General features: G+C 50.6%; 1 protein-coding gene and 2 pseudogenes across 5 annotated transcripts; all 3 read right to left on the bottom strand.

Annotated features, from left to right (window-relative positions):
- Positions 1 to 882: 882 nt before the first annotated feature.
- ZDHHC18 (zDHHC palmitoyltransferase 18) lies at positions 883 to 26,966 on the bottom strand. Of its 3 annotated transcripts, XM_081146084.1 has the most exons (10): positions 26,614 to 26,966; positions 21,758 to 21,918; positions 9,614 to 9,763; positions 7,895 to 8,032; positions 7,729 to 7,777; positions 7,104 to 7,206; positions 5,451 to 5,563; positions 4,619 to 4,718; positions 2,174 to 2,249; positions 883 to 1,616 (listed from the first exon to the last, which is right to left on the bottom strand). In XM_081146084.1, exons 1-9 carry the CDS (start codon positions 26,919 to 26,921, stop codon positions 2,208 to 2,210), a joined length of 1,164 nt encoding a protein of 387 aa, XP_081002210.1. In that variant the 5' UTR covers positions 26,922 to 26,966; the 3' UTR covers positions 883 to 1,616; positions 2,174 to 2,207. The 3 variants fall into 3 exon arrangements, with proteins under 3 accessions (XP_081002210.1, XP_081002209.1, XP_081002211.1); XM_081146083.1 differs by lacking the exon at positions 2,174 to 2,249; XM_081146085.1 differs by lacking the exons at positions 883 to 1,616; positions 2,174 to 2,249 and having other exon boundaries at positions 2,700 to 4,718; positions 26,614 to 26,965.
- LOC308560827 (large ribosomal subunit protein eL33 pseudogene) lies at positions 17,352 to 17,683 on the bottom strand (annotated as a pseudogene). The gene has a single exon. The product of its transcript is annotated as a large ribosomal subunit protein eL33 pseudogene (transcript).
- Positions 22,046 to 22,400, bottom strand: LOC308560360 (large ribosomal subunit protein eL42 pseudogene; annotated as a pseudogene). The gene has a single exon. The product of its transcript is annotated as a large ribosomal subunit protein eL42 pseudogene (transcript).
- Positions 26,967 to 27,352: the final 386 nt, after the last annotated feature.

Raw genomic sequence — 27,352 nt, 5'->3', positions numbered from 1 at the left:
GACATTCTCTAATTTTAGGGTTTTTCCCTCTGAGATGCCCTCCTCCTAAAGCAGCAGTATTCATTCTTTGGGTAGTGCAGAAGGGTCAGAGGTCAGGGCAGAGATCAGGTTCAAATTTTGAATTTGCTAATTTATCAGTTGGGAGATCCTGGGCAACTCCTGCTCCTTCTTTGAACCTCAGTTCCCTCATCTGTAAAAAGGCTAACAGCACCTTCCTCATAGGTTTAGGTGAGAAAACAGACCTGGCACTTAGCAAGTCCTTCCTAAATGGACACTCTTGTTATTTATTTTTAGCTCTTAACAGACTGTGTGTATATCTTGATGTGGGGAGGCAGCTGGGAGAGGGAAGGCTCCATGAGAGTGTTATCCTGGGCTAGGCTCAGTTAAGGGGTGTGACAGCCCAGACTGGAGTCAAACCCTCTGTCCCAGCCTAGGCTTTCAGAGTTCAGAGGTTGGCTAAGGCTTGAAGATCTCTGGAACTGAAACCAGAAGTTCTGGAGGGGCAGAGTGAAGAGGACTCTGGTCACTCTTCCTGTGTCACTTCTGGCTTTGCTATGCCTTTTTCTTTAAGTTATTTATTTGACTGATTGCTTTTAGAGAGAGCAAGAACCATCAATTTGTTGTTCTACCCATCCATACATTCATTGGTTGACTCTTGTATGTGTCCCGACCAGGTATGGAACCCATAACCTTAGTGTATTGGGACAATGTTCTAACCAACTGAGCCACCCAGTCAGGGCCACCGTCCCTTTTAAAAATCTCCAAACAGCACTGACCATCTGGAACAAAGTTGGCAGCTGTAAGCCAGCAGTCCTCCTGGGCACTCATTGCAGGCCCCATCCCCAGACCCCAAAGTAAGGGTGGCACCAGACAGCCAAAAGTATGGCAAGAAGAGGGAAATCTTTATTTTGGTTTAAAAAAGGTACAGGACAGCAGACAAGCAGCCCCCAGCCATGGGCTCAGTGGATTTCTGAGGCCCAGCCCAGTTTCCTTTAGTCCCTCTGAATGAAGAACAAGGGGCTGTCAGAGCTAACTCAGTTCCTCAGTACCAGCGGCAAAGGGTACAAGCAACCTTCCTACTCAAGTGCTGGGGGTGGAAGGGGCCGTGGGAACAGTGTCAAACCAGTTGTGCTTAAAACTGTTACCAAACTTGTTCAGCAGCGTCATCAACCATCAACACCCCAGACAGCTCCTGAAGAAACCTGCTCAGCTTGACTATGGCTATGCTTGATTCTGGGGGGCAGGCTGTAAGGCAAGATTCCTAAAGAGTCTTGACACCTTACAAATCTGGGGAAGGGGAAGTAAGGTGGAAGAGGGGAGGGCGAGTTTCAGCATAGTATTACATCATTGTGCTGACAGCTGCATTATGGCTTTTCTACACTCTGGCCAGCATGGAGTGGGGATGGGGGCAAAGAGGCCAGCCCCCTGCCCCCATGGGGGGGACCCTAGAGAGCACACATGTGGGGCAGGCTTGGGGTAGACCCTGTAGGCACAGATGGTGGCAGGTGGGCCACAGGTTAGGCAGGTGGAGGTGCCGAGTGCTTGGCTCCCCCCAGGCCACTCCTGGAGAGGAAGTGAGCAGCAGTCCTCAGGAGGTCCTTAAGCCCCCGCACACACTGGAGATCCCGGGAAGGACAGCAAAGGAGGAGAAGAGAGAGGGTTAGTGGGATTGGGAGAAAAGAGGAGTCCTATAGGGGTACCACAGCACCTGCCTCTTCCCCACAGAAGGGCCAAGGCTTTGGCAGCAGGCAACGAAACAGGAGAGAAAACGGGCAGGTGAGAGAAAGCTCAGCAGGGACAGAAAGCCAGGACACAGTGTTAGCGATCAAAGACCCCTGTACATCAGGACACCACCAGAACAGGCCCAAGCACCTCAGGGCAGGTACGCCATCCTTTCCCCATCCTCGCCCTTCACCTCCTGCGCCAGTCAGAGAGCTGCTGTGTGCGAAGCTACTTCCTCATCCGGAGGGGGCTGGGCTCTTCACCCTGACCCCATGCCCCCATACGTCGCTCAGGGGGGAGCCCTGGGGACCCTACCACCACCAGCACACACACCACACCACACTCCAGACAGATGAATGGGCTCCATGGTGTTGGCAAGGCATGCGATGAGGATGAGATGGTGTGTGAGGGGTGCGGGCAGTGCTGGCTGACAGGGGAAATATGGTCTTACCAGCTAACCCTCTGCAAAGAGGCCTGTTATCCCCTCAGGCTGTGCAGGAGATGGCAAAATCCTGACAGGTGTCCTCCTGGAGGAGATACCAGAGAGGTGGGCCAGTGTTACAAGGTGTCTGGCTGGGCTCTGCTGCCCAGACCGGGGTGGGGGCCAGGAAGGCTCCGGCTCTCAAACTGGAATCTACTGTCCCGTAAACATTTTCTTAGCTGAGCAGTTGCTGGGGGATCAGAGTAGAAAGAGAGCAAGGAAGATGAACTTGGGGATCTCCAAGCCCCTGAGGCAGGGGAAGGTAGAGGGGACAGGATGGCCTCTTCTTACATGCCTATGGGGTCTAGCTGCAGTCCTCTCTGTTCTGCCTCTAGCAGAGAGACTCCAGCCAGGAGAGAAGAACTTTAGCCAGGTCGATGAGCTGCCTGCCTTCTCTATGTCTCCCCAGGAAAGACCAAGTTTGACTGAAAGAATAGACGGCTGCCATTTGGGGCCTCAGCAAAGGAAGAGCAAACAAAAACCAAACCAAAGCAAATCAACTCTTAAAAACAAAAGTTTTATTACAAGCAGGAACAAAGAATACTGGCTTAAATAAAAGGCAGATGGGAGTAAACCTCCTCTAGCCAGCTTCCTCCCTACCTCTGAGTGCCACTGCAGCATGGCCCAGGGCACTAAGGCTGGGCAAAGGCATTTCTCCCAAAGGAGACCCTCTGTAGACTTCTCAGCTACTTCTCCACTAGCCTCTGGAGCAAGGAAGGGCAAGATGAGGGGACTTCCTATGTCACTTTCCCAGGACTTCAGCCCACTTGAAGGGCCAAGGAGGGGGATAGAAGGACAATTTCCTATCTATTTTGACAAGAAACTATAGCTCCCAGCAGAAGAGGGACATCTGAGTTTCTGGCCTAGATTTAAGACAATCTTCACTCCCCTTGGCCCACCCTGCTTCTTCCTTCCTTTTCTCTGGATGGAGGCTTCCAGTTGGCAGAGACTCCCTGTCCTCTAGCCCTTGGCACTGGGTCCCATACTTGGGGTTTGGAGGAGGGGGTGTGGCTTGTAGGATGGCAGCTGCTCCCCACAGCCATTACCCATGCACCACACCCAGCCTCAGCCTGTCTAGGCAGATCCCAGCTGGAAGCCTGACCTGGGGGCTGGGTGGCAGGGGTGGGGTTGGGGGTGGCTGAGTCCCCAGCCACTGGCTATCTGAAGTCCCTGGAGGAGGGAAAGGTACGAGGATGGGGCTGAGCCACAGGAGGAGTCCAGGGGTCTCTTGTAACCAATGCACATGTTCCCTGTCCCCATGGCTCAGGCTGCTGCTGCTGTTGCTGGCTGACACTGGAGAGGGACGGTGGGGAGGAGGGCAGCCCAGGGGATGTGGGGAAGTGGGAGCCAGCCACATTTGTACAAGGGCAAGCGTATACACGCACACATGCACGCACACACACACGCACACACACACACAAGCACACTCTCAGCCAGAGGTCTCTTATAATAAACTTATTGAAGCCAACTTGCCTTCTGATAACCCTTAACCTGGCACTACACAGACAGCAAAGTGGCTGACATTTAAACATTCTTCTTCCATTTAAAAAATGCTACGTAGAAAAGAGGTCTATAAAATTGTGCAAAATACCCGTTTCAAGTATTGCCAGCATGAGTGTAACCTACCCATCCCAGACCTGACCTGGGAGAGAGATGGGGGGCCAGGCTGAGATCCCATAGAGAACCCTCCATGGGCAGAGAAAGGGCAAGGCCCCCACTTCCTAGGGTGCTGCCCAGGAATCATGCAGAAGCTGAGGTCTTGGCTGCCTGGCTGGCTGGTTTGGCTTCTTCTTACACAGGCTGCCCCACCGCCCCCCAACTCTGCCCTCTCTATCTAGAACCCAGCTCTATCCTATTGGCCAACTCCATACAAAAAAACAACAAAAATCCCAAAGGAAAAAAAAATGATCATCACAAAAAGAATAAAGGAGCTTGCAAACCAAAACAGCCCATGGAAGTGTCCTCTCCCATAGCTCACTGTCCAGGGCCAACTGCTCATGGGTCCTGCTTCATCCCAGGACCCCAGCTCAGCAGGGCTCAGCAGCTTCCCAAACTGGGAGGCATTACACTCAGTCCGCACCCTCACACACACAGGGCTCGCCCTGGCACAGAGACTTGGCATGGTCCTCTGGGTGCCTGGCCCTGGCCTCTCTATCCTGTCACTCCTGCCACTGATCAGCTGGGGGGACCTCAGGCCTAAGGCTGTGGGAACCTGGGTTCGGGGAGCAAAGGGTACAGCCATGGAACAGAGTGGGAACAGCCACGCAGGGTGGGAAATAAATACGAAAAGACTTGAGTCTTTGGCAGCTCTGCTTCCCTTGGGTGGAATGGGGAGGGTCCCGGCAGGTAAGTGCGGAAGGGCGAACAGGCCAGCAGGTGGCAAGTACTGAGGCGGGTTCAGGGGTGGCCTCCTACCATGTTGGCATCGGCCTTGGCTCCGCAGGCTGGCTCGTCACTTCTGATGGGTGAGGGCAACACGGTGTCAGACTGCACAAATCCCCTCCGGTCAATCAGGCTTCCAAAACACAAGGCAGACACGTGAGGACCCTGCCTGACACCAGGACTCCAAACTCCTCCCTTCCAGAAGGGCCCTTTCTCTGCTCTCTGGACACTTGGCTTTTGGCCACAGTATTTATTCACTGTTAATTCAAACTGGCTCACCTTTCTGTGTGGCTGCCAAGAAGCCAGTCTGCAGGCGAGGGGAAAAGTAAGGATAAAAGGCATTTGGAGATAGTGCTATACCTACTGTCCCTTATCTGGGCAGGACTGGTGGGAGGAGGGGGACAGTGTGGGAAGTTGTTCCTACAGCGTCCACTGCAATTTAGCTCTGATCTGGCGCTCTGGTGCCCTCTGCTGTCAGGATGGATGAGGTGCTTCCTAGCAAGGCTGAACCACAAGGGCTTTCTTCTGCCAGGAGGGAGAATGGATAACCCCACCCAGTCTGGCCAGCAGCACCAAAGGGCAATGTTGCTCAAGTGTGGCCAAAACATTAACTGTGGTTATCCTTGGGGAGTAATATTGCATGTGAGATCTAATATTCTTCTTTTTTACATTTTGTACTTAATTTTTTTCTACAATGAGCATGTGATTAAAAATTACCAACTCTCCATAGAACTCCTTTAAGCAACAAATGCCCTGAGTGCATTCAGCAGGGGATGATGGACAGAAGACTGTAATGTGGGGAGAGTTCTGCTGATTCCAGAACCTCTTTGAGAGGTGTGGACTCACAGGGTCACCTCCGTCTCACCTGGGAGGTAGGGGGCCGCAGAGTACAGCACAGCAGTTGGTGATAACACTTTTATGGCTGTAGGGATTGACGGATGCCTCACCGCCCCTCTTGCTGGACCACGAGCCTTTGATCTGCAAGCAGGAAGGAGGTCTGGGTCAGGTACCTCTCTCTGCTTTGCTTTTCTAGGAGGGAGGTCTAGAGGCAGGGGAAAACTGGCAAATTCTGAAACCAGTTCCAGTTAGACTATTGGAGGGGACACGTCTTAAACTCAGGTCATTCAGAGAGAATGTGGGGAATTCTGGATGTTCGGGGGCACCCAGTAGAGAGGAGGGGGGCCCAAACAGGATAGAAGACAGAGTAGAGTCAAAGAGAAGCTTCCAAAGATACTTTTTGGGTGCATCCTCCCTTCTCTGGCCAGCCACCTAAGGTGGAGGGCAGGACAAGGGCACAGGGCTCAGGCTGCCTGACTATGAACCCTGGCTCTGTCACTGACTCATTGCATGACCCTGGACAAATCGCCACTTCTCTGAATCCTCATTTGAAAAACAGGAAACTCTCTGATACCAACTGTCTGACAGCACTGTTGGCACATCAGACGAAATCTTGCCTGTCTCTAGCTCTGTGAAGCTGGCTATCAAAGGCACTGAGGAGTTCAGCAGTAAAGGACACCTGCTTAACTTTTATCCAGAGATTTCCAAATTTATTTGACTATATCAGTCCTTTTTGCTTAATCCCCTAGTAATATCCTACAGAACCAGCACCCAGGAAACCACCCTGGGAGATGCTGGCTGATGTGATTTCTGCTCTGTACCAATCACCCAGCACATGATACCCTACCATGCGTGTTAAGTTTTGTTTCCCCAAATGATAAGCTGAGGTCAAGGAATGTATTTTCTGTTAGTTGATGGGCCCCTTAGTATCAGATGGCAGCCCTGGAATGGACGCTCTCATTTGCTTTTTTATGGTTTGGGAGAATGGGGAGGGGAGGTCAGGTCCCTGGCCCAGGGCTGGGCACACAGTGAATGCTCAAACAATGCTTGTTGGTTTGGGTATGTAAGGCAGCGGGCAGGGAGGGTTAATGGAAACCTCATAGTCCTGTCCTGGCTGTGCCACTCAATAAGAAAGTCTCAAAGACACCTGAGAACAGTCACATCTCTGCTGTGTACAAATGCAGCAGGGAACAGTGACCATCATGGCTTCTGGGTGAAACCCTAACTCTATCCCTCCCTTCCCACCTGTGTGACCTTGGGGCAAGTCACTCAGCCATCAAATGGAGAAAAAGCATTCCTGTTCCTCCTGCCTCAGAGTTAGCAAAAGGACCCAAAGGGGTGATGGGAACTGAAAGAACTCTGGAAACAATAATATGTTGACTAAATGTAATGATTGTATGGCACGAGTGCTACTTTTGTGGGGTTAGGGAGAAAGCATCTTGGGGGCCCTGGGAGCCTGCACCAAGTGCCAAGGCATGCAGGGGCCTCAGAAGCCTGTACTGGGTCTCCCAGGGCCAAGTCATGAGCACTGCAAGGAGCTGTCTGGCTGCCTGTCGTCTCCACCCATGTTTTCCCAGCAGCCTGAGAGTCAGGGCTACACTGCTGCCACTCCACCTCCCTCAGCCCGGCCTCTTGCCGAGGGCCCTGCCCAGGAACCAGGGGTTGCTCCAGCCTTACTCACATCTTCGTTAGTTGTCAGATTGGAGGCGACGAGGTAAGTGTGAAACCCTGAGAGGCCCAGGATGGACCAGATGGAGAAGAAGCAGATCACCAACTCCAGCACAGTGAGCAGGGCAGTCAAGGACCCACAACCGGGATCATGGCTGGGAGCCTCCCCTGTGCCTGGGATCTTGCCACGCCCAGCATTTCTCACCTATCCCTCCCCATAAAGGAAATAAATGTGCAACTTCCCTATGACCCAGTCACCACTTCTCAGCAGGATCACCTCCTGGGCCCCAAGAAGGGTTCAGGAGCTCCCCTCAAGAGCAGGATGAGCTCAGGGTGAGAGATGGTAGAGGAAACTGAGGGCAATGGACATGATGTGGCCCAGGAAGCTTGGTGTCTTAAGGGAAGACAGGGACTCTGGCTCCTGAGAGTTCTTGGCCACCCCACCCCCACAACAGCCCATTTAGGATCAGCTCAAGCCTGGGTGTGAACAGAAGCAGCTGGTATACTGGATTCTAGAGGACAAACACCTGCTCTACACCATTGCCCTCTGTTTATACGATGAGGTGTGGGGACCCACCCCAGTGAAGGGGACTCAGTTCCCACCAGGGCGTCCACTAGCAGACAAAGGCAAAGGATATCTCGCTGGTGTCTCCTTCAGAGTGGAGAGGAAGTTGCTTCCCTGAGAGCCTGGGGAAGAAAAAACAGGAGAGGACACAGCTCAGAGGGACGGTGAGCACAGCTCCTCAGCCTCGCTGAGCTTGCTGGCCCGCCCGCTACTTGCCCCCACTGCCACCGCCAACTCACGGAGTGTCAGGTGGGTGACCACGCAGGCGAAGATGAAGGCCGTCAGGAATGAGAGGGAGAGAATAAACGCATAGAAGAAGCGGTAGTTTCGTCTCCCCACACAGTTGCCCACCCAGGGACAGTGATGGTCAAACCGTTCTGGAAAAGGGCCAGGGGAGACAGGTTAGTGCAGGCCTGGCCTGCAACCAGCACAGATGTTCAGAGGCCTCCCATCAAGGCTGGAGCTTTCCAACCCCCCCCCCCCTGCACTAGCAGCTCTCAGTTCCTCAGACACTCCCTGCTTCTGGTCCTTTGAGAACTGGTTCTCACAGCTCACATACTCCCCATCTCTTTCCCAGTGAAAGGTAATTCCTCCTCCATGTCTTGGCTACAAAGCCACTTCCTTAAGAAAGTATCCTCTGACCCCAGACAAGGTAAGAGTCCTGTTTCCTGTCCTGTTGCCCCAGCACTTATCTTTTGCAGCACTCTGCCCATGGTGTTCACATACTTATTTACAATTAGTGGACTGGCCAGTTTCCCCTGCTTGATTGTAAGCTCCATGAGGGAGCCTGTGTTGGCCTCACAGTAACCTGAATCCCAGAGTCCAGCAGTGCCTGGTACAAGGAAGATCCACAAAAAGTACTTGCTGCCCAGCCTATGACCCTGGCCACACACCAACCACCAATGACCCCAGTCCCTTGAGCTAGAACTAGAGGCACAGGGAGGGGCTAGACCGCTATGTAGCTGGTAGAGAACTGGCATCAGAGGCCTGGTCAGAGCTGATCTCACACCATCACCATGTCCCCGGGGGTAGGGTCACACCCAGACTGCTGAGGAAAGTCCCCTGTGGGAATATGGGTCACAAGCCAGTTGCAGGCCTCACACCAAGGATAGCACCCTTTGCAGGGGGTGGGTGGGGCAGATTCTGAGGGATGAATGACGCCCACTGCGTCACCTACTTCACTGCCTGTTGTCATGGGGTGTTCCCACTGTTCTCTTACTCAGGGAATGCTAAGCCAGCTTGATGAGTTCACTGCCCTGGGCACTGTGCACAGTCCCAGTGGTTCAGCTCACCTGGGTCCTCTTGTATAGCATTTCCCTTATGACACCTTCTAGGGGCACACCTTTCGTCCCCATCAGAGCTGCTCAGCCTCTGGAGTGCAGGGAGAGGGAAAAAAATAGCCTCTGGTTCCTCAGCAGCCACCATAGTTGTGGGTCAGCAGCTCAGCTTCCAATCCCGGCTACACCCACTCCACCTCACCAGCTTAAATTCCCCTGTGCCCAGATTCTTGTCCCTCCAAACCCTGGGAATCAGATCAAAGTCTTTCAGTATAGCTGGTCCTGGGCACTGCATGGTAAATCATTTCCTTTCTGGCTCAAACACATCTAGAATGTTATTGCTCCAGTCTCCGGTTCCTGGGACCTTGGACCTACTGAGGACCAGGCTGAGGCCTGAAAAAAGAGTTTAGGGCCTCTCTGTCTGCCCCACACTTCAGAGCTGGAGGGAAGGAATCCACTGATCCTGAGCTGAAGTCAAGACACCAATGGTCACACTCAGAGCCCACTAGTCATACTCAGGTTCTCTTTGGTCAGAGCAAATCTGAGAGAACCAGACTTCCTGCCCAGCCCTGGATATTTCCAACACCACCCCCCACCAGCCCCACATGAGTGACTCCCCTGTCTCCAGGGCTCCATCTCTCTCAGGGCTCCCCACATTCCTCCCTGTGGCCCCCCACTTACCCACACAGTTGTCACAGACACTGCAGTGTGAGGTCCGAGGTGGCCGAAACATCTTGCAGGTGAAGCAATACTTCAATTTCACCATCTGCCCGTTGATCAGCACCTCCCGGGTCCGAGGGGGTGGCCGGTACGTGGAACTGCCTGTGTTGTCTGAGGGTGGGAGGAGAGAAAGATGGGAGCTGTCCGAGCCTGGAGCCAGGAGCCCCGGCCAGGGGGAAGCCACTGCTGCCTGGCTGGGACAAAAGAAGCCTCAGGAAACCTTTCTGGGGAGCAAACATTAGAGTAAAATTCCAGCCTAAGGTGGGGATAAATATTAAGAACTGCTACTACTTACTGAGACTGTTATGTGTTAAAGCTTTACACACCTGCTCACACACAGTTGGCCTTACACAACTCTGAGAAAGGATATCAGAGGAGACCACAGAAACGGTTGGTGAGGTTTATCTGCATCCAATTTCCAAATTCAGGAGGTTCAGGAGTTGAAGGGACAAAGTAAACAATACTACAAGGAAACAATCAGATCCAGAATGTGGGGCATCTACAAGACCACTGGCCTGGTCTCCAACAAAAGTCAGTTACTTACAAAAAGAAAGGGGGGATGGTTCTAAGTTAAAAGAGATTTAGCAGACAAGCAATGCATGATCCTAGACTGCATCATGTTTGGAAAAACAAAATAAAACATAGTAACAAAGGACATTTGAAGGGTAACTGGGGGAAAATGACTACAAATTAGAAATTTGGGAACTATTAAATTTCCTTGATATGATCATGGAATTGTGGTTAATGTTGGAGGCTGTCTTTAGATTTTGAAGATACATGTTGAAATATTTATGGGTAAAGTGTCTATGATTTACTATGAAATAGATTAATAAAAATTACGTAGGCCCTGGCCAGGCAACTCAGTTGGTTAGACTGTTGTTCCAATAGGCCAAGGTTATAGGTTCCTCTCTCGTCAGGACACATACAAGAATCAACCAATATATGCATAAATAAGTGGAACAACAAACAAATTGATGTTTCTCTCCTTACCCTCCCCCCCCCAAAAAAAAGCAATGGGAAAAATATCTTTGGGTGAGAATTAAAAAAAAAAAAAAAAAGATATCATTTAAAGAATGAAGGGGTGACCTTCAGTGTAGGAGATGATATTTACAATATCTGACAAAAGACAAAAGATTTGTATCCAGAATATATAAAGAAGTGATATAAAGTCAGTAAGAAAGAGTCAGACAACTGAATTCAAATGTAGACAAAAGATTCAAACAGGCATTTCACAAAAGCAGCTGTCCAAATGACTAATAAACACATGAAAGGCTGTTCAGACTCATTAGTCATCAGGGAAATGCAAATTAAAACCACAATATGCTACCACTATACATGCACCAGAATGACTAAAAAGAAAAAAAATGAAAAATCAAGTGTTGGCAAAAATGTAAAGCAACTAGAAATCTCATATGATCACTTTGGAAAACTGTTTGGCACAAACTATGGAAGTTCAACATATGCACCCCACTCCTAGGTGTCTTCCCAACAGAAATGTGCATGATTTTATGTGAACCAAAAGACATATACAGAATGTTCACAACAACAATTCTCCTAAAAGCCAAAAGCTGGACCTACCCAAATGCCCATCAATAGAAGAATGGATTTAAAAATGTTGTATATTTACACAGTGGAATTCTAATACAACGAGAAAGAATGATCCGCAACTACACACAGCAATGTGAATGAGTCTCATCAACATTGTGTAAAATGAAGAAATCACACATGTAAGAACACAAAATTTTCAAAAATAGGTAAAAGTAACCTATGGTGTTAGAAGTCAGAATCGAGGTTACCCTTGGAGGGGTGACAGTGATCAGAAAGGGGAACAAGGGGGGCGCTCCTGGGGCACCGCTCACACAGTTTCTTGATCTGGATGCTGATTACATTCTATATTAACATATACTTATGATTTGTACACTTTTTGTAGGCCCATTACACTTCAGTAAAAAGCTAAGAAAAAGAAAGGTCTGAGGTCATGTTGCTGGTATGCTGGCAAAACAGGAATCTGAACCCAGGTCTGCTATATGTGAAGCCCACAGTTCTACCCACTGAGCCTCTTGGTACCCAGGGTACAGAGGACCAAATCCCCAGAGCAGTGGCTCCTTCCCGACAGATTTCCGAGTCACATAGGGCTGCCCATGATCCCTAGCACTCAGCCATCACTTCCACTGGATCGACTCTCCAGATAGCTCCAATGATTACTCACTGAGTATGTACCACGTGCAAGCACTATTCTAAGCGCCTGGCAGGCATCAGTGAAGCAAACAGATCTGCATCTCTCATTTCCAGCTACCAGTGGGCTGTTTCACCATCACCTCAACCAGTGTGCTTGAAATGGAACTGAGCATCTGAGCATCCATCTCTTCCTTAAAACCCAGCAACATGGTAAAGGGCAGGGGGATTGAGGCCAATGGACACATTCTGAAATCTGGTTTTGCCACTGACTGGTTGTGTGTGAAGTTGAAGTCAAACTTCTCTAAGCCTCAGTTTTCTCATCAGTAAAATGGGAATAAAAGGTAGAATGGAGCATGAATCCTGGTTCTACCTCTTACTAGCAGGGTTTCTCCTGATGATACCATTGGCTAGATGTGTGACAGGGCAAATCATTTAACCTCTCTATGCCTCTGTTTCCTCAGTCACTGAAATGGGGATAATAATACCCACCTCAGCAGGTTGTTGTGAGGATTAAGTGAGTTAATATATGTGAAGTGGCACAAAGTAAATGCTTAAGAAGTGTCACTGTAATTACTGGCTCATAGAATTACTGATAGAAAGAAGGGAAAGGCAAGGGAAAGAGAACACTTCACTGAGGGTCTACTGTATGCTGAGTACTCTGCATACAGTATCTTCTTTCCTTTTTTTAAATTTATTTTTATTGATTTCAGAGAGAGGGAGAGAGAGAGAGAGAGAGAGAAACATCAATGATGAGAGAGAGTCACTGATCGGCTGCCTCCTGCACGCCCCCCATTGGGGATCGGGCCTGCAACCTGGGCATGTGCCCTGAACAGGAATCGAACCTCAATCTCCTAGATCCTAGGTTGATGCTCAACCACTAAGCCACGCCCGGCTGGGCCAGTATCTTCTTTAACCCTGATTACATCCCAAGAGATCAGGTTATCATTATCATCAGGTTACAGTTAAGGAGATTTTAAAGTGAGGTTAAATGACTTGTCCAAAGCCACACAGCTAGTATGTGCCAGAACCGGGATGTGAAACCAAGTTCCCAAAGCTTGGTGTTGTGGTCTTTTTGTAAATTTTAAAGTGTCATAATGAGTGTTACCTATCCCTGACTGGTTCCTTATTTCTGCAGATGGCACAATCCAAGAGCTGGCAGGAACCTAAAGAGCAGAATACACAGTCTCAGCACATAGCAGATAATTGATAAATGTACCTTTGCTCACTGCCTCTGTTCTAATCTCTTCAGTTTACAAATGAGAAATAGGCCCAGAGAGGTTAGGGGACTTGCCCAAGGTCACACAGCCAGTGAGTAGCAGGGACAGGGGAACCTAGTTTGGAGTTTCTTTACAGATACTTCCTTCTCCCTCATCCCTGCCAGGACACTGCATTCTCTACTTCCAACATCCTACCCAGGCGAGGCTGTATCACCAATCAGCTTAAGGACTCCCTGCTCCCAGACCCTCTGCCTTTCAACTCCCCCTTGTATATACTGGCACATTCCTCTAAATAACCCCTTTTGAGTCACTTCTCAGCCCAAAACCAACCCTTCACTCGCCTCCCCTAAAAAACAAGATAGAGGACAAACTTCTCATCCTGATATTAGGGCCCTTCACAATTGGGCCCAACCTCCATTCCTGGCTTTTCTCCGGCTTCCTGCCCCTGTAGCCACCAAGCCCCAGTTCCTCCCTTTTCTCTTTGTTCACCAGGACTTGCTGGAGGCCTGTCTAGTCTCTAGCAGCTTCTTTGACCACTCTGGCCTCGGGGGCTCTCGCACCTTGCACACAACACCTAAACCTGCTCACTGCTCTGTGTTGATGTAACAGGACTGCTGTGTGTGTCCACTGTCTCTTCAACTAGACTGTATACTCCTTGAGAGCAGGGATAGTAGAATAAACAGGAATTCCCGGGTTTATGAATTATGAGACAGCAGGCAAAGAGGAAAGAAAATATGCTTTGGACTCAGGCAGCCTGAAGCTCAAATTCTTACCCTTCCATTTATGACCTGGTATCCTTAGGGAAGTTACTTAACCTTTGTGAGCCTGTTGTTGCATCTGTAAAAGCAGACAAACAATAACAAGTACCTTGAAGGGTTGTAAGGATCAGAACTAATACAAGTAAACGAAGCGGCATCACAAGGGGCAGCAAAGGGCAATCTAAAACACTGGGTTCAAATCCTAATTTTGCCACCCACTTGCTACTTAAGGAATTCCCTCCACCTCTCTGAGACTCAGTGTCCTCATCCATATAATAGAGACAAGAGAGTCTCAGAGTATTGTGAAAGCTGAACGAGACGCTGCAAGGACAGCTGAGCACAGCGCTAGATTCACTGGCGCCTTGGTCCCGACAAATAGTTCATGCTGTGGCTGTGCTCAGATGTGTGCGTACGAATCTTGGCCCAAGCACTTACTAGTTGTGTGATGTGGGTCAAGCTGCTTAACTTTTTCGTGCCCTCATATGAAAATGAGATGTAATCAACGCTACCTGTTTTCTTAGTGTTGCTAGGAGGATTAGGTGAGAATTCATTAAGTGGGTTTAGTCCAGTATCTAGTACTTGGCAAGAGCTTAAGAAATATTAGCACCCTGGCCTGTTTGGCTTAGTTGTTAGAGCATCAGCCTGTGGACTGAAGGGTCCCGGGTTTGATTCTGGCCAAGGGCACATACCTTGGGTGTAGGCTTGATCCCTAGTCCTGGTCAGGACACGTGCAGAGGTAACCGATAGATGTGTCTCTCTCACATCAATGTTTCTCTCTCTCCCCCTTCAAAAAAAAAAAAGAAAAGAAAAGAAATATTAGCAACCCTGGCTGGGTAGCTCAGTTGGTTAGAGCACTGTCCTGATATGCCGAGGTTGCAGGTTCAATCCCAAGTCAGGGCATGTACAAGAATCAACCAATGAAAGCATAAATAAATGGAACAACAAATCGATGTTTCTCTCCCTCTCCCTAAAATCAATTAAAAAAAAAAAAAAAGAGCCCTGGCCAGTGTGGCTCAGTTGGTTGGGCATCTTCCTGTGCACCAAAAGGTCGCCAGTTCAATTCCCAGTCAGGGCACATGCAAGGTTGCAGACTTGATCCCTGGTATGGGGTGTGCAGGAGGCAGCTGACTAATGTATCGCTCTCACACTGATGTTTCTCTTTCCCTTCCTCTCCCTTCCTTTTTCCCTCTAATAATAATAATAATAGTAATAATAATAATGATAATAATAAAATCTTAAAGAAAGAAATATTACAAAATGCAAAAAAAATACAAAAGGAAATGTGAAAATTTTTTTTAAATAGAAAAAATATATATTAGCATTAGTATTGCTTTTTCTACGTAACACTATATTCCAAACAACTGATTTATAAAAAAACATCAGAACACAACTCATCTGTGAGTGAAGGACAGCCACAGATCCTCTTTAGAACTAAACCCACAGGCCCTCCCCAGGGCAGAGAAGAGCCTAAGTCTCTTCTCTAAGGCAGGGAAGGAACTCCTACCAGTATGTTCTGGCCTCAGGGCCTGGATTCCTCCTCTTTAGAACTCAGAGAAAGTAAAGCTCTGCACACCCAACTTCCTTAGGCTGCCAAGAGCCAGAGGCAAAGGAGAGACAGGTCACACTAGAGCAAGGGCACCACCCAGATGTTGAATGAAAGTCACCAACTACAGGACCCTAAATGAGTTGGGTCAAAGGAGGCTTTGTGGCGACGCCACTACAGAGGCTGAACCCATGTGGGGGGAAGACAAGCCTGGTTACACTGCTTTTTTCAAGGCCAAAGGGTCCTAGCCAATCACCACCCTGGACTTGGCCTCAGAATTCTCAGCCTGCTCCTCCCAGCAGCCAGTACCAGTGGTAGCTTGTTAGTGCCCAGAGCAAGTCCATTTGCCATTCCTACTCTGAAGCTCAAGCCTCTTAAGTTTCAGTAGAGGAAAACAATTTTCAAAGTGTACTGACATCCCGTCTCACCTGATGCACAAAAATTGCTCTGGGTTGAAAGGGAATATGGGCCCACATTTTACAGATGGGAAACTGACTTCACTCCAACAAAATTAGAATCCTTGTCTTCCAAGGCATTCATTTGTTCATTCTTTCAAACATTAACATCTCCTTGGCCAAGCTATTGTACAAGGCCTGGGGGTGGCAGGTGAGGGAAGGAGCAAGTACATATAGATGAGATGAATCAAATATGTTTCCTTTGGATACCAGTTCAGAAAATATTTGTTGAAGAAATGAAGAGTGGTAAGAGAGATGCTATCCCTGTCCTAAGATCCACTCCAGGGCTCTTTCTACCCAAGAAATAAAAAGGCACCCTCCCGCTAGGCTAGGGAGGCCTTCCTGCTGCCTTCTAGGTGGGACACTGAACCTTGGGGAAGTAGTGATGGGGGGAAGATTCCTCCCCACTGAATGTGAGAAGTAAATGCATCTCCAGACACCTTCCTCCTGACCAGGGGCCTGCTACGAGTCTCTACACCCCAACCACAACCTGCAGAGGAGCAAGCAGGTGTTCTGCAGTCAGAACCTGAATGGCTGGGGCTGTGAATAAAGCCCAGTGGCTGGCCTGGAAGCCCCCTGGGGCTGGTCATGACCTTCTGAGGTGGCTTCATGAGAGAAGGCAGGGATCTCTACCGGCCCTGCTGGGCCCTGCTGCTCTTCTATTTCCATACCAGTGGAGGAAACAGCTATAGAGTTGTGGTCTCCCCAACTTCCAGTTCAGCTCAAGGTCAGTCACAGTCCAGGCTGTGAGTGCTGGGTCACTGTAATCCCCATCTGACCCTTTCTGTTCATTCCAGAGGTTTATGGAGCCCCAACCACATACAGGCTTAGTGGTAACCTGGAAGTACAGGAAGAGCTCAGCCTAAAGGCAGAGTGAGCCAAAGTGGATAATTACAGTCGGTGTAAGAGGCACTGTGAGTCAAGGGTGGTGACTCTGGAGCCAGCCTGATCTCATTTTGAAATCTACCTTGGCCACTTGTTAGCTTGTGACTTTGAGGAAGTTGCTCAACCTCTGAGCCTCAGTTTCCTCACTGAGGGTAATAGTATCAACCTTGTAGAGTGGTGATGCAAATTAGAGATGACATAATGGAAAAGTCTAACCCGTAGCTAGTCAGTTAATGGTATTACTGGTGTCTAGAGTCATTATTGTGAGAATACAGAGGGAAATATGCGGGGCAGGGCAGGAGGAAGCATTCAAGAATGCAACAAAAGATGAAGTGGTAATTAAGCTGGATCAGAAAGAATGATTCCTCGGGTCCGCCAGGGGAGGAGGGCATGGCAGTGAGCAAAGGCACAGAGGCACTAGCTGCAGAGCATGGTTGGGGGCACTGGAGAGTGAGTGGCAGGAGATGCGGCGAAGGGTGGGCTGGAGCTTGCCTTGATCCTGAAGGCAAGTGCACCTCTGTGGACAGGCGAGTTTTCAGGAAAGTGGAAGACAGTTTGTTTCCTGGCCATGACACTAAGCAACCTTGAATCATGTGATGGTCAGGTTAATTCCTTTTTTTAAAAACAAACAAATCCATTGTATTTATTTCATTTTCAGTAAGTTTAAATCCTTGAGGGGTACAGCATTACACAGATTCTGTGTCCACTGGCCTTAGCAGGAAGGTTGCTTTGGAATTTAGCATGAACCACGCCTCTCTATCCATGAGTCCAAGTTCCCTTTCCCCAGATTACTCTGTTTTTGTTCAGTTTGCCACCAGGAGTCACTGTGTTGTTCTTTGCTTTGTACACATAAGCACACTTCTTGCCTAGATAAAATTCAGTTTCATCTTGAGCACAAACACCTTCAATTTTAAGAAGAGCTGTGTGCTCTCTCTGGTTCTGGAGACCCTGCTTATAGACAGCAAAATGGCCTTGGACGACAGCCTTCCAGACATGTTTGTTATAGAAGCCCTGCTCCCTGCAGGCCTCCATGGGCTCCAAGATGGCAGAAAGAGGAAGGCAAAGTTATTCCCTTTTCAATTCTCTTTCAAGCCTTTCATTCCATCAAGGGAAAGTCTCCACGTTTCTTTTTCTTAAAAATATGTTTTCATTGATTTCAGAGAGAGGAAGGGAGGGAGAGAAACATCAACGAGGAGAGAAAGTCATTGATGGGCTGCCTCCTGCACACCCCCTACTGGGGATCAAGGCCGCAACCTGGGCATGTGCCCTGACCAGGAATCGAACCTCGACCTCCTGGTTCATAGGTTGATGCTCAACCACCGAGTCATGCCGGTCGGGTGAAAGTCTCCACTTTTAATACCTAATATCTGTGATCCCCACAGGCCTCAAAGTAGCCGCTTTCAGCAGGAAACTGCAACCACCAAGAATTCCGTAACATTGTTATGTTTTCGTTTTTATAATTATCTTCTATGCAGAACAAGTGGCTTTCTGCTAACAGGGGTGATATAAATTTTCTTTGTAAACTGCATTTAAAAGCAAGCCATTTGGGGGAAAACACTAAAGAAATGAAGGTACAAGGAGAGATGCAGAAAGGGCAAAAGTCACAAAGGTTGTACTCCAATGACTGATCTTCAGAAAATGATGAGGGTGCTAGGAAGTCACCCAAATTCTGAGCCATGGAGGGCTGGGGTCAAATTTGAGTCTTGGAGAGACAACCATGATTGAAGGGAGAGGCCAGGTATCCAGGCCTGGTCAGCAGAGCCAATCCGGGTGCAGTCAGTCCTGGGGCTGTGGAAGGACCTGAGGGGAGATATCCTGGAGACAGAATGAGGTTTGTGACCTGCTATGTGCTGGTAGAGGAAGAGGAGGCCTTCGTGTCTGTCCTGTGAGTTGTGGCTGTCTAGATGAGTGTCTATGAATCAAATTTAGATGTTTCTATCGTCTCCCATCACAATAGGAGCTTTATGGACCAATGTTCCAAACCTCCTACCTCTCTCCCAACTGCCCAGTGCACCTGGACTCTGTGTGGCCCTGCAGGGTGATCTAGCTACATGGCCTGCCAGCTGACAAGTCAAGTTCTCAGACCAGGGTGACCAAGGGCCTGGTTTGCCTGTAGCTACGGGGTTCCCCAAGACAGGAGACTGGGACAGGGACAGTCCTAAGAAAACTGTGAGGCCCTGGTCATCCAATCTCAGACAGTACTTGTGGGGAGGGAGCCCTGGGCCAGATCCTGTTGGGCTGGGGCTGGGGCTGCTAGTCTATGGGGCCAAAGGGAGAAGCTCACAGCCTGCATGGACCCACGTCCAGGTAATCAGTTCACATTTATATGAACAGCGCCACCACCTCAGAGCCAGCCCCCAATCTCCTCAAAAAGGCTCAGTGACATTAGTCCTTTTCAAGAAAGTGTTTCACCCTGATTGGAAGCCTCCTGTTCAACTTTGAGAATTCAAACCCCCAAAGACGCCACTTTCTAGGCTTGGCAGCTGTTCTCAAAGGAAAGTCTCCAACCCTGACATGTAGGCCCATAAGACTGCCTCCACCCCATCCTCCAAAGACTCTCCCAAATTCTCTGAGGTACTCCCCATGTTCCAGCCAATATGGCCTGATCAGGGCCCCACGGCTGTCCCCCTTCCTCCCACTCTTCCTCTCTTCCTTCTGTTCCACCCTAGAGGGCTCTCCTCACACATCTTCCTGTGCTTAAACTCCACCCAAACTTACGGTTGGCTCAATGCACCTCTCCATGAGGCCTCCCATATCCTCCAGACAGAAGATACTCCTGGTTTCCCTGATTCTCTTCCAGAGCCTGGTCTGACCTGTGGTGGCCAGTCAGGCCTACCTGCCCCTCCCCCGCCCCCAGTTAGGAGTCAGCATGTAGAATCAACACGTAAATGATCTAACACACAAATGATCAAACCTGTAATGCCTAATTGGGAGAAGTTCCAGCTGTCTCTCCACCAGTCACATGGGGACAGCAAGGAGGCTCAAACATTGAGCCAAAGTCACTCAGCTACCCATGTGGCTGACAGGGTGAACAAGACACTCACTATCTAGGAAAGGCTACTGGGCCTGCCAGACAATTCTGTAATGACCACCATGCAGCACAGGGCCAAGATGGCAGGAGAAGGTGCTTTGGGAATGTGTCATGGAAGGTGTGGCCCAACTGGCATCACGAAGGCTTCCCAGAATACAGGAAACTTGAGCTGAGACATAAGGATAAGGGGCTGTGGCCATCTCAGAAGAGAAAGCAAGGGGTTTGGGAATCAAGGCACACACTCCATCTCTACTCCTCCACCCTCTGGCCTGTGATCACCTGCCTCAGTTTCTGCATTGGCACAGCTGGCTGTTGTGAGGATTTATGGGGATAATGGATGGGAAGCTCTCTGCACACGGTCAAGCTCTCCCCAAACATGGGGGATTACTGTTGTCAGTATTACCCAGACAGCTCACAGGAGGCAGAGGATTCCAGGCAGCCAGGCCTCTGAGTCCAGGCTGCACTGGACAATAATCCTGCCTCTTAATTAGCCCTGACCAGGAGGGAGGAGAAAGGGAACTGCAGGGGAGCCTCCCTGCTGCAAGGCAGACTGGCCCAGGTCAGACCCTGGGGTTCTGACAGGGCAGAACCCAGGCAGAGTGGCCAGGGGTGCAAGAGGGAAGGAAGCTGGATGTAGGCAGAGGAAAACAGCAACCAAGGGCGTGGCTGAGGATGGGCCTGGGCAGAGGATGAGACAAAGAACAAAGAGAGAGAGAACATCCTCTCTCCTCCTACCACCCTCCCGAGCTGCTGCAGAGAATTAGTTGAATGACTTCCCGTGATGGATGCAGCAGGGCTCTGCCATTTACAGGCCACTAGGTTTCTTCAGGGCCGGCTGGGTGTTTAAAAGCTTGTCTGAAAGCCACCCTGTTAGGGGAAGGAGCCAACCACGAACCGGAAACCATGAGGTGTACAAACACTGATGTCACTTCTCAGCAGGAAGGAGCTGGGGTGGAGCAAGCTGAGATTAAGACCCTGATCCCCACTGCCCAGCCATCCAGGGGGACCCACACTGTGAGGAATCAAGGGCCATGCAGGGTGCCTAGCAGCACAGGTCCTTTCTGGCCATACTGGCCTTCCTGCTATTCCTCAAACACACCAATTTGTTTGCAACTCTAGGCTTTTGTTATTATTATTTTCAGACCGAATATTACTGGCTCCATTGCACTATTCAGGGTTCATCTCAAGTGCCACCTCCTCCTAGAGGCCCCTTACGACCAGGTAATCTAAATTAGCCCACTCCCCAACCCTACTGTGCTCTTCCCCCAGATCCCCACAACTCAGCCCTTCATCTCCGCAGGTTTTTGCTTCTTTGCTCAGATGTCACCTCATTAACAAAGCCTTCCCCGACCACACTATTTAAAATCACTCTCACCTCAGCTCTCATCCCACCACCCTGATTTCCTCTTTTCTGTCTCATATTCTAGATCTTTCTTTTATTGCTGATTTATTCTTTTTGTTGGAATGGCAGCTCCAAGAGGGCAGAGATTATTGGTAATTTGTTTACTGATGTATTGCTAGCATCTAGAAAAGTACCTGGAACATAGTAGGGACTCAATAAATGTTTGATGAGTAAATAAATAAGTGTAAATAAATGTTTAAGAGCAGGGGCTCTGGTCAGACTGCCTGGGGTCTCATCCCAGCTCTTCCACTTACTGTGTGATCTGGGACCACTTACTTAACCTCTCTGAGACTCAATTTAATCAGTAAAAGGAAAGTAACAACAGTACTTACCTCATAGGATTACTGGGTGATTAAATAAGGTCATGCATGTAAAGAGGTGAAAACAGTGCCTGGCACCCCGGAAGCACTCAGGACTATGCTGGCTGCCATCACAGCTTTCACTTGCTAGCATTTCTTCTTTATCTGTCTCCTTGTTTATCATCTGTCTCCTCTATTCTAGTGTCAGCTCCTGCCTGCCTTGCTCGCTACTGACCCCTAGTTCCTAGCCTAGTGTGGCAAGAGAAAACCAAGCCCCCTCTCAAATCAGGGCATGTGGACCTGGGGAACACAGTTTCGGCTGAAGTAGGAGCCTCACCGATCTGTTTCTCCAGGGCAGCTGCTTCACAGACGGTGGCCCGGGGCAGGATCCCAGGGTCAGTGAAACTTGTCTGTAGCAGGCAGCTCATGACGAAGAAGAAGAGGATGGCAGCGATGATGGGGATGGCAAGGGTCAGTTGATTCGCCAGGAAGGGACAGCTAGAGAGAGGGGGAGAAAGATGAGAAGTTACTCGAAGGGCTCCCTGGGGCACAGGGCTGCAGCATTAGGCAGGCGTTGCCATCCCAGCACATACCACATTTTTTTTTATCCTCAAAGATTTTATTGTCATGATAAAACAAAGTATGAAGCTGAGAACTGGATCACTTGGCCCTTTCTCTTTTTATCTCCTCCCAGTTCAAAATGCTTGCATCTCTCAGCCAGCACTCTCTTATGCCTGCAGTTGGGCTCAACGCATTCAAGCCTCAGCACAATCATTTTTGTAGTTTTAGCCTTTTTATGGAAAATGGGCTTAGTCTGCCCACCATGGCCACTCTGCTTCTTGTCATAACATCACTTTCCCTGGGCATGCAGAGAATCCTTGCCCTTCTTGTATTGTGTTACTCGTGGGGTTGATGCTGATCACACTTCTTACAGAAAGTCCGGCGGGTTTTAGGAACGTTCACCATGTTTGCGAGAGCACTATGGGCATGAAAAGCAAATATCACATTTTTTAATACAGCCTCTCTCAGAGGCAGCAGCCACTCCCCCATAAGTGCCTGATATCACTAATTAATCCTTGCACCTTTGCCCTGAGCCATGGCAGATGTGATCAGTAGATCCCAGCACTCTTATCCCCTACCTACACTTAGCTGCAGCCTCAGAATCCTTCTAAACACAGAGCTTTAGGCAGCTACCACCAATTAATTGGAATGTCACTTGAGATGAACCATCCATGACAATGTTCACTCAGTCACTCGCTCCACAAATATTTACTGAGGCCTTCTATGTGCCAGGCAACACCTTCAATAAGAAGCAGGAACACTGGCAGTGAATACAAGAGTCCCCTGCTCCCTCCAGGAGGCTTATGGTCTAGTGAGAACAGACATGCAAATGGAGAATTGCCACATAGGGCCTCTTTGCATGCTGTGATGGGGAGGGGGAGGCAGCAGAACAGTTAGGAAAACAGGCTGGCTGAAGGAGACATCTGAGCGAAAACCTGAAGAATGGGTAGGATTAGCCCGGGCCGGTGTGGCTTAGTGGTTGAGTGCACCGAGAGGTCCCCAGTTAGATTCCGAGTCAGGGCAAATGCCAGGGTTGTGGGCTCGATCGCCAATAGGGGGCATGCAAGAGGCAGTCAATTGATGTTTTTCTCTCTCTCTCTCCCTTCTTCTCTCTAAAATCAGTAAAAACATATTAAAAAGGAAAAACAAAGAATGAATAGGATTAACCAGGTGAAGGGCGTTGAGAGAACATGGTCCAGCAACTGACACTGTTACCCAAAGGCAGGTGTCCCAAGTCAGTTCTGTCAGGCCCCTGACCCCTGCTGGCTTGGAGAACACCCTGTACACAGGTCTGATTTTGAAGCCCACCCGTATTATTAACCACTGTTCTCTGCCGCCTTCCCTCTCAGAGCCATAGTGGCACTTCATGGGGTGAGGAACTGTCATTTGGGAGATGACTGGCCGCTGGGAGGCCTGAATCAGCTAAGGTTCTAGGAGCTGGCATGATAGCAAGAAGCAAACCTGTGGGAACCTACATGCTGTTTCTGGAGCCTCCATCATTGGAGGCTCTAGCCAAGGCCACGGGCTCCAAGCGGGACACATTCTGCTCCAAGCATCTCAGTGCTCCCCAGGTCCGAACCTCAAACTGAGCTGAGTCCTCCATCTCACCCACAGGACAACTCAACCAGTTCATGTCCAACCAGACTTCTTGGGGGATAGAGAAGACTTGAAGTTGGAGACTGGTAGAGCCCTCAGAAACACCAAGTCTCAGCCACATGATTTTACAAAGGGGGACTCTGAAACCCACAGCCAGATCCAAGGTCACCAGGCCGGAAACAGGACTGAAGTCTCTGGGCTCCCAGCAAATGCTCTGCCCATTCATTCAACAAATATTTATTTGAGCACCATTCTAGGCCCTGTTCTAGGCAATATTGAGGATAATGAAGTCCTGCTCTCATGGCGAAAGGAACAAAACAAGTATACATATAGTACATCAGATGAGAACAATAAGCCAGGGCAAAAGGAATGTGGGCAGGGACTAGTTTGCTGCATTATAGGGATGGTCAGGGAAGGACATAAGAGAGGGAGGGAGGAGGCCAGGAGGCTACCGAAAGGTGAAAGGACCTGGGGCAGGAGTGTGCAAGGAGGCTTATGTGCCTGGAAGGAAATGCCCGGGGTGGCAGGAGGAGATGGGGACAGGAGAAAGTCCATTATTAGGACTCTGGCCCTAATCCAGAGAGCCAGGGAGGACTCAGGTCTGACTTACAATTAAAGGTACACTATCTGGGGTGGGAAGCAGGGCAGAAGCTGGGAGCCCCGCTTGAAGGCCTGTGCAATAATCCACCAAACCAAACAAAGCAAAACCACTCTCAGCAGGAAGGACCTGGAGAGCCACTTTGCCTTTCCCCAGAGCAACAGGAGAGCATGAGCACCTCTCATCCTCCACACCCTCACCAACAGCATTCCCATCGTGCCAACTCCCTACTGAGTTTTCACCCCAATCTAGACCAAGGTGAGCTCTGGGTCCAAACCCAAACACTCCTGCCAACTCCACCACCCCCAAGTAAGGAGGAGAAAAGAGAAAGATGAGATGTTCGCCCACCCGGCATGGCTCAGCAATTGAGTATGGACCAATGATCCAGGAGATCTCGTTCAATTCCCAGTCAGGGCACATGCTGGGTTGTGGGCTCGACCCCCAGCAGGGGGTGTTCAGGAGGCAGTTGATCAATTACTCTCTCATTGATGTTTCTCTTTCCCTCTCCCTTCCTCTCTTTCTAAAATATAAAAAAAACCCAAAAAACAGAGACAAGATGTTTCACAAGCTCTCCCTGAACCCAGTCCTCGCTTCCTCCTCTGTCAACAGTGAAGATACCCACTCAGCACAGAGAAGGTCCGGCTTTTGAACTGATCAAATCCCACACTGCAGGTCACGGGGCCAACCCACGGCAAGCACCGCTTCCTCCTGCCCTCGCTGCAGCCCTGGTGGGAAGACCCAGGCAGCATACTGGAAAAAGCACTTTCAAAACACGCCCGTGGGCAGGCCCAGCGACATGGATCTGAAACTCAGCCCAAGGGCCATGGAGGGGGGCACTGGGGGCTCCCCAGAGCTCCTGCTTGCTAAACTATCCCACAACTTTGTATCTACCCTGACTCAGAACGGAAGGGAGAAGCTAAGTGGTAGGAAGTCCTCACCTTGCTTCAAGGGGAAACCCAAGGTTGCAGATACATGCTCTGGCAGCTAGAAAGGTTACCTGGGGGCTAGTGTCTTTGTGGCAGCCTCATTCATCATGATCATAGGCCCCGGGGAAGGGTTTTATAGATGAGGACACCGAGGCTCTGAGAGGTGAGGGAATTGCCCCAAAGTCCCACAGTTAGTGTGTGGTGGACCCAGGATTTGAACCAGGTCTCTTGACTTCAGAGATGGCACTCTTAACCATACTGTATAATGAAGTAAGACCACAAAAGATGGGGAGAACTAGGAGGGGGAAGTGCAGCTCATACAGCATAGGGTGTGTGTGTGCATGTGTGCACATGCGTGCATGCAAGGAATCACGTAGCAGGTGGCTGGAGCTAGAGACCAAGGGCAGGGTGGAAAACTTCTGATATAAATATGTGACCCTAGTAAAATAGCAGGCATCCCCTCTTCATCCATAAACTGGAGGTACCACATGGGCCAATCCTGGGGATATAAAGAGGTTAAAACTCACAGGGGTAAACATGACCTGTCATACAAAAGTACTCTGGACTCGCCTGAAAAATAAAGAGGCACTAATAGCTGTTCCTGCCATGGAACAGGCCAGAGGGATGATTCAAATGTTGAGGGGGGGAAAGAAAGCCAGTTTAAGGGGTGGCGGAGAGGGGCTTGGGAGATGTCTGGTAGGGGACAGGAGGAGACTGAGGAAGGAAAAGAATCTCTGGAGAAGCTAAGGAAAGTGCTGGAGAGTGAAAGGCCCAAGAGGTCCAAAGATGTTTGAGGAAAGATTGCCTGGGGACCCAGGCAATGGGGAGAAGCAAGAAGAGAGGGTCTGAGAGTGGAGAGATGACCAAGGGGACCCTAGAAGGACCCTGAAGGTAATGAGAAGATAGCTAGGCAATCTGTGGTGGGAGTATATAGCCAAAGGCCATGGAAGAAACTCATAAGTTATCTGGAACGAACGTAAAGGAAAGATGCATGGAGGGGTGGGCCAAAGCCAGCCCCGGGGATAGGTGAGGAGAGAGAAAACCAGTCCAAGGAGCCAGGGAGGGCTGAGGGGCAGATTCTGAGATGGCAGAGAGAATGGGGGTCAAGGGACATGGGAGAGTGGTGTTTCTGGCAGAGGTTGGCAAAGGCAGGGTACCAGGGAAGGATGGGGGTGCTAGGGAGGGGCCACAGAGGATGGGGTGGCTGGGAGGCCGGATGGGGACCAAGGAGTAAGGATAAGGAATGTGCAAGGGGAAGGAGAGGGCTGAAGGCAGTCTGAGAGGCACCGGGAGGGCGCAGGACCCAGAGGGGCAGGGAGCGCAGGGTGCCTGTCAGGTGCTGCGGAGGGTGCAGTGCAGGGGAGGTGGGAGAGGACGCGTGCCCAGCGCGGACCAGAGGGGCTGGAGTGCCCAGCAAGGGCAGGGGAAGGTGGGGAGTGTGGCAAGGGACGGAGGAGACCGGAGGGGATGGGGGGCCGGAGGGGGTGGGGATGGGGGCGCCGCAGAACTCACTCGAAGACGAAGAAGAGGACGGTGGTAGTGAGGATGAGCAGCAGCGTGAGCGCGAAGACGCCGCCGTGGCCGGCCAGCATGAGGCGGCCGCCGCAGTAGAAGCGGTTGCGGCCGGGGAACACCTCCCACTTGCGCCGTGGGCGGCGGCCGATGCTCCCGCTGCCGCTGCTGCTCCAGCGCGGGGCGGCGGCGGGCGGCGGCCCGGGGCCCGGCCCGGGGGGCGCGGCGGGGCCGGAGCGGCGCGCCCCTGGGGAAGCGGGCGTCGGGGCGGCCCCGGGGCTGATCTGCTGGTACTCGCAGTCCTTCATGCGGCAGGCCGTGGGCCTCGCCTCCGCGCCCCGCGGGCCGGCCGCGCCGCGCCCGCCGCACCGGGACCGGGCCGAGCAGCGGCTGTGGCGGCGGCGGCGGTGGCGCGCCGCGCTCGCTCACTCGCCGGGGCAGCCCCGCCCCGCCCCGCCCCCGCCGGCTCGGCCTCCCGCCGCAGCGCCCCCTCCGCCTGGGCCCGGGATGACGCTCCGGCCCGTGGCCGGGTCCTGCCCCGCTGCAGGGCGCCGGCCTGTCCCTGCGGCCCGAGCCGGCCGGGTCCCTTCTGCACGATGACCGGGAGGGCTTTCTGTTCCTTTTCAAGCAAACCATTTGTTGGGCGTCCCCTGTGTGCCAAATGCCGAGATTTGGGTGGTGGACTTCGTGGTCTACTTCTGCAATCTGTAATTCCAAGGCCGGGCTTCACCTGTCTCTG

This window comes from Miniopterus schreibersii (genome assembly GCF_964146895.1).
Source record: "Miniopterus schreibersii genome assembly, chromosome: 8".
Lineage (NCBI taxonomy): Eukaryota > Metazoa > Chordata > Mammalia > Chiroptera > Miniopteridae > Miniopterus > Miniopterus schreibersii.
The sequence above is the reverse complement of the archived record's forward strand: the minus strand, read 5'-3'. Positions and strand labels throughout refer to the sequence as shown.

Coding starts and splice junctions, on each gene's coding strand:
- ZDHHC18 (XM_081146083.1), bottom strand. CDS start 26,921: ATGAAGGACTGCGAGTACCAGCAGATCAGCCCCGGGGCCGCCCCGACG. Junction 21,919..26,613: donor GTCCTCTTCTTCGTCTTCGA/GTGAGTTCTGCG, acceptor CCCTCTCTCTAG/CTGTCCCTTCCTGGCGAATC. Junction 9,764..21,757: donor TGCCCTGGAGAAACAGATCG/GTGAGGCTCCTA, acceptor TCCCACCCTCAG/ACAACACAGGCAGTTCCACG.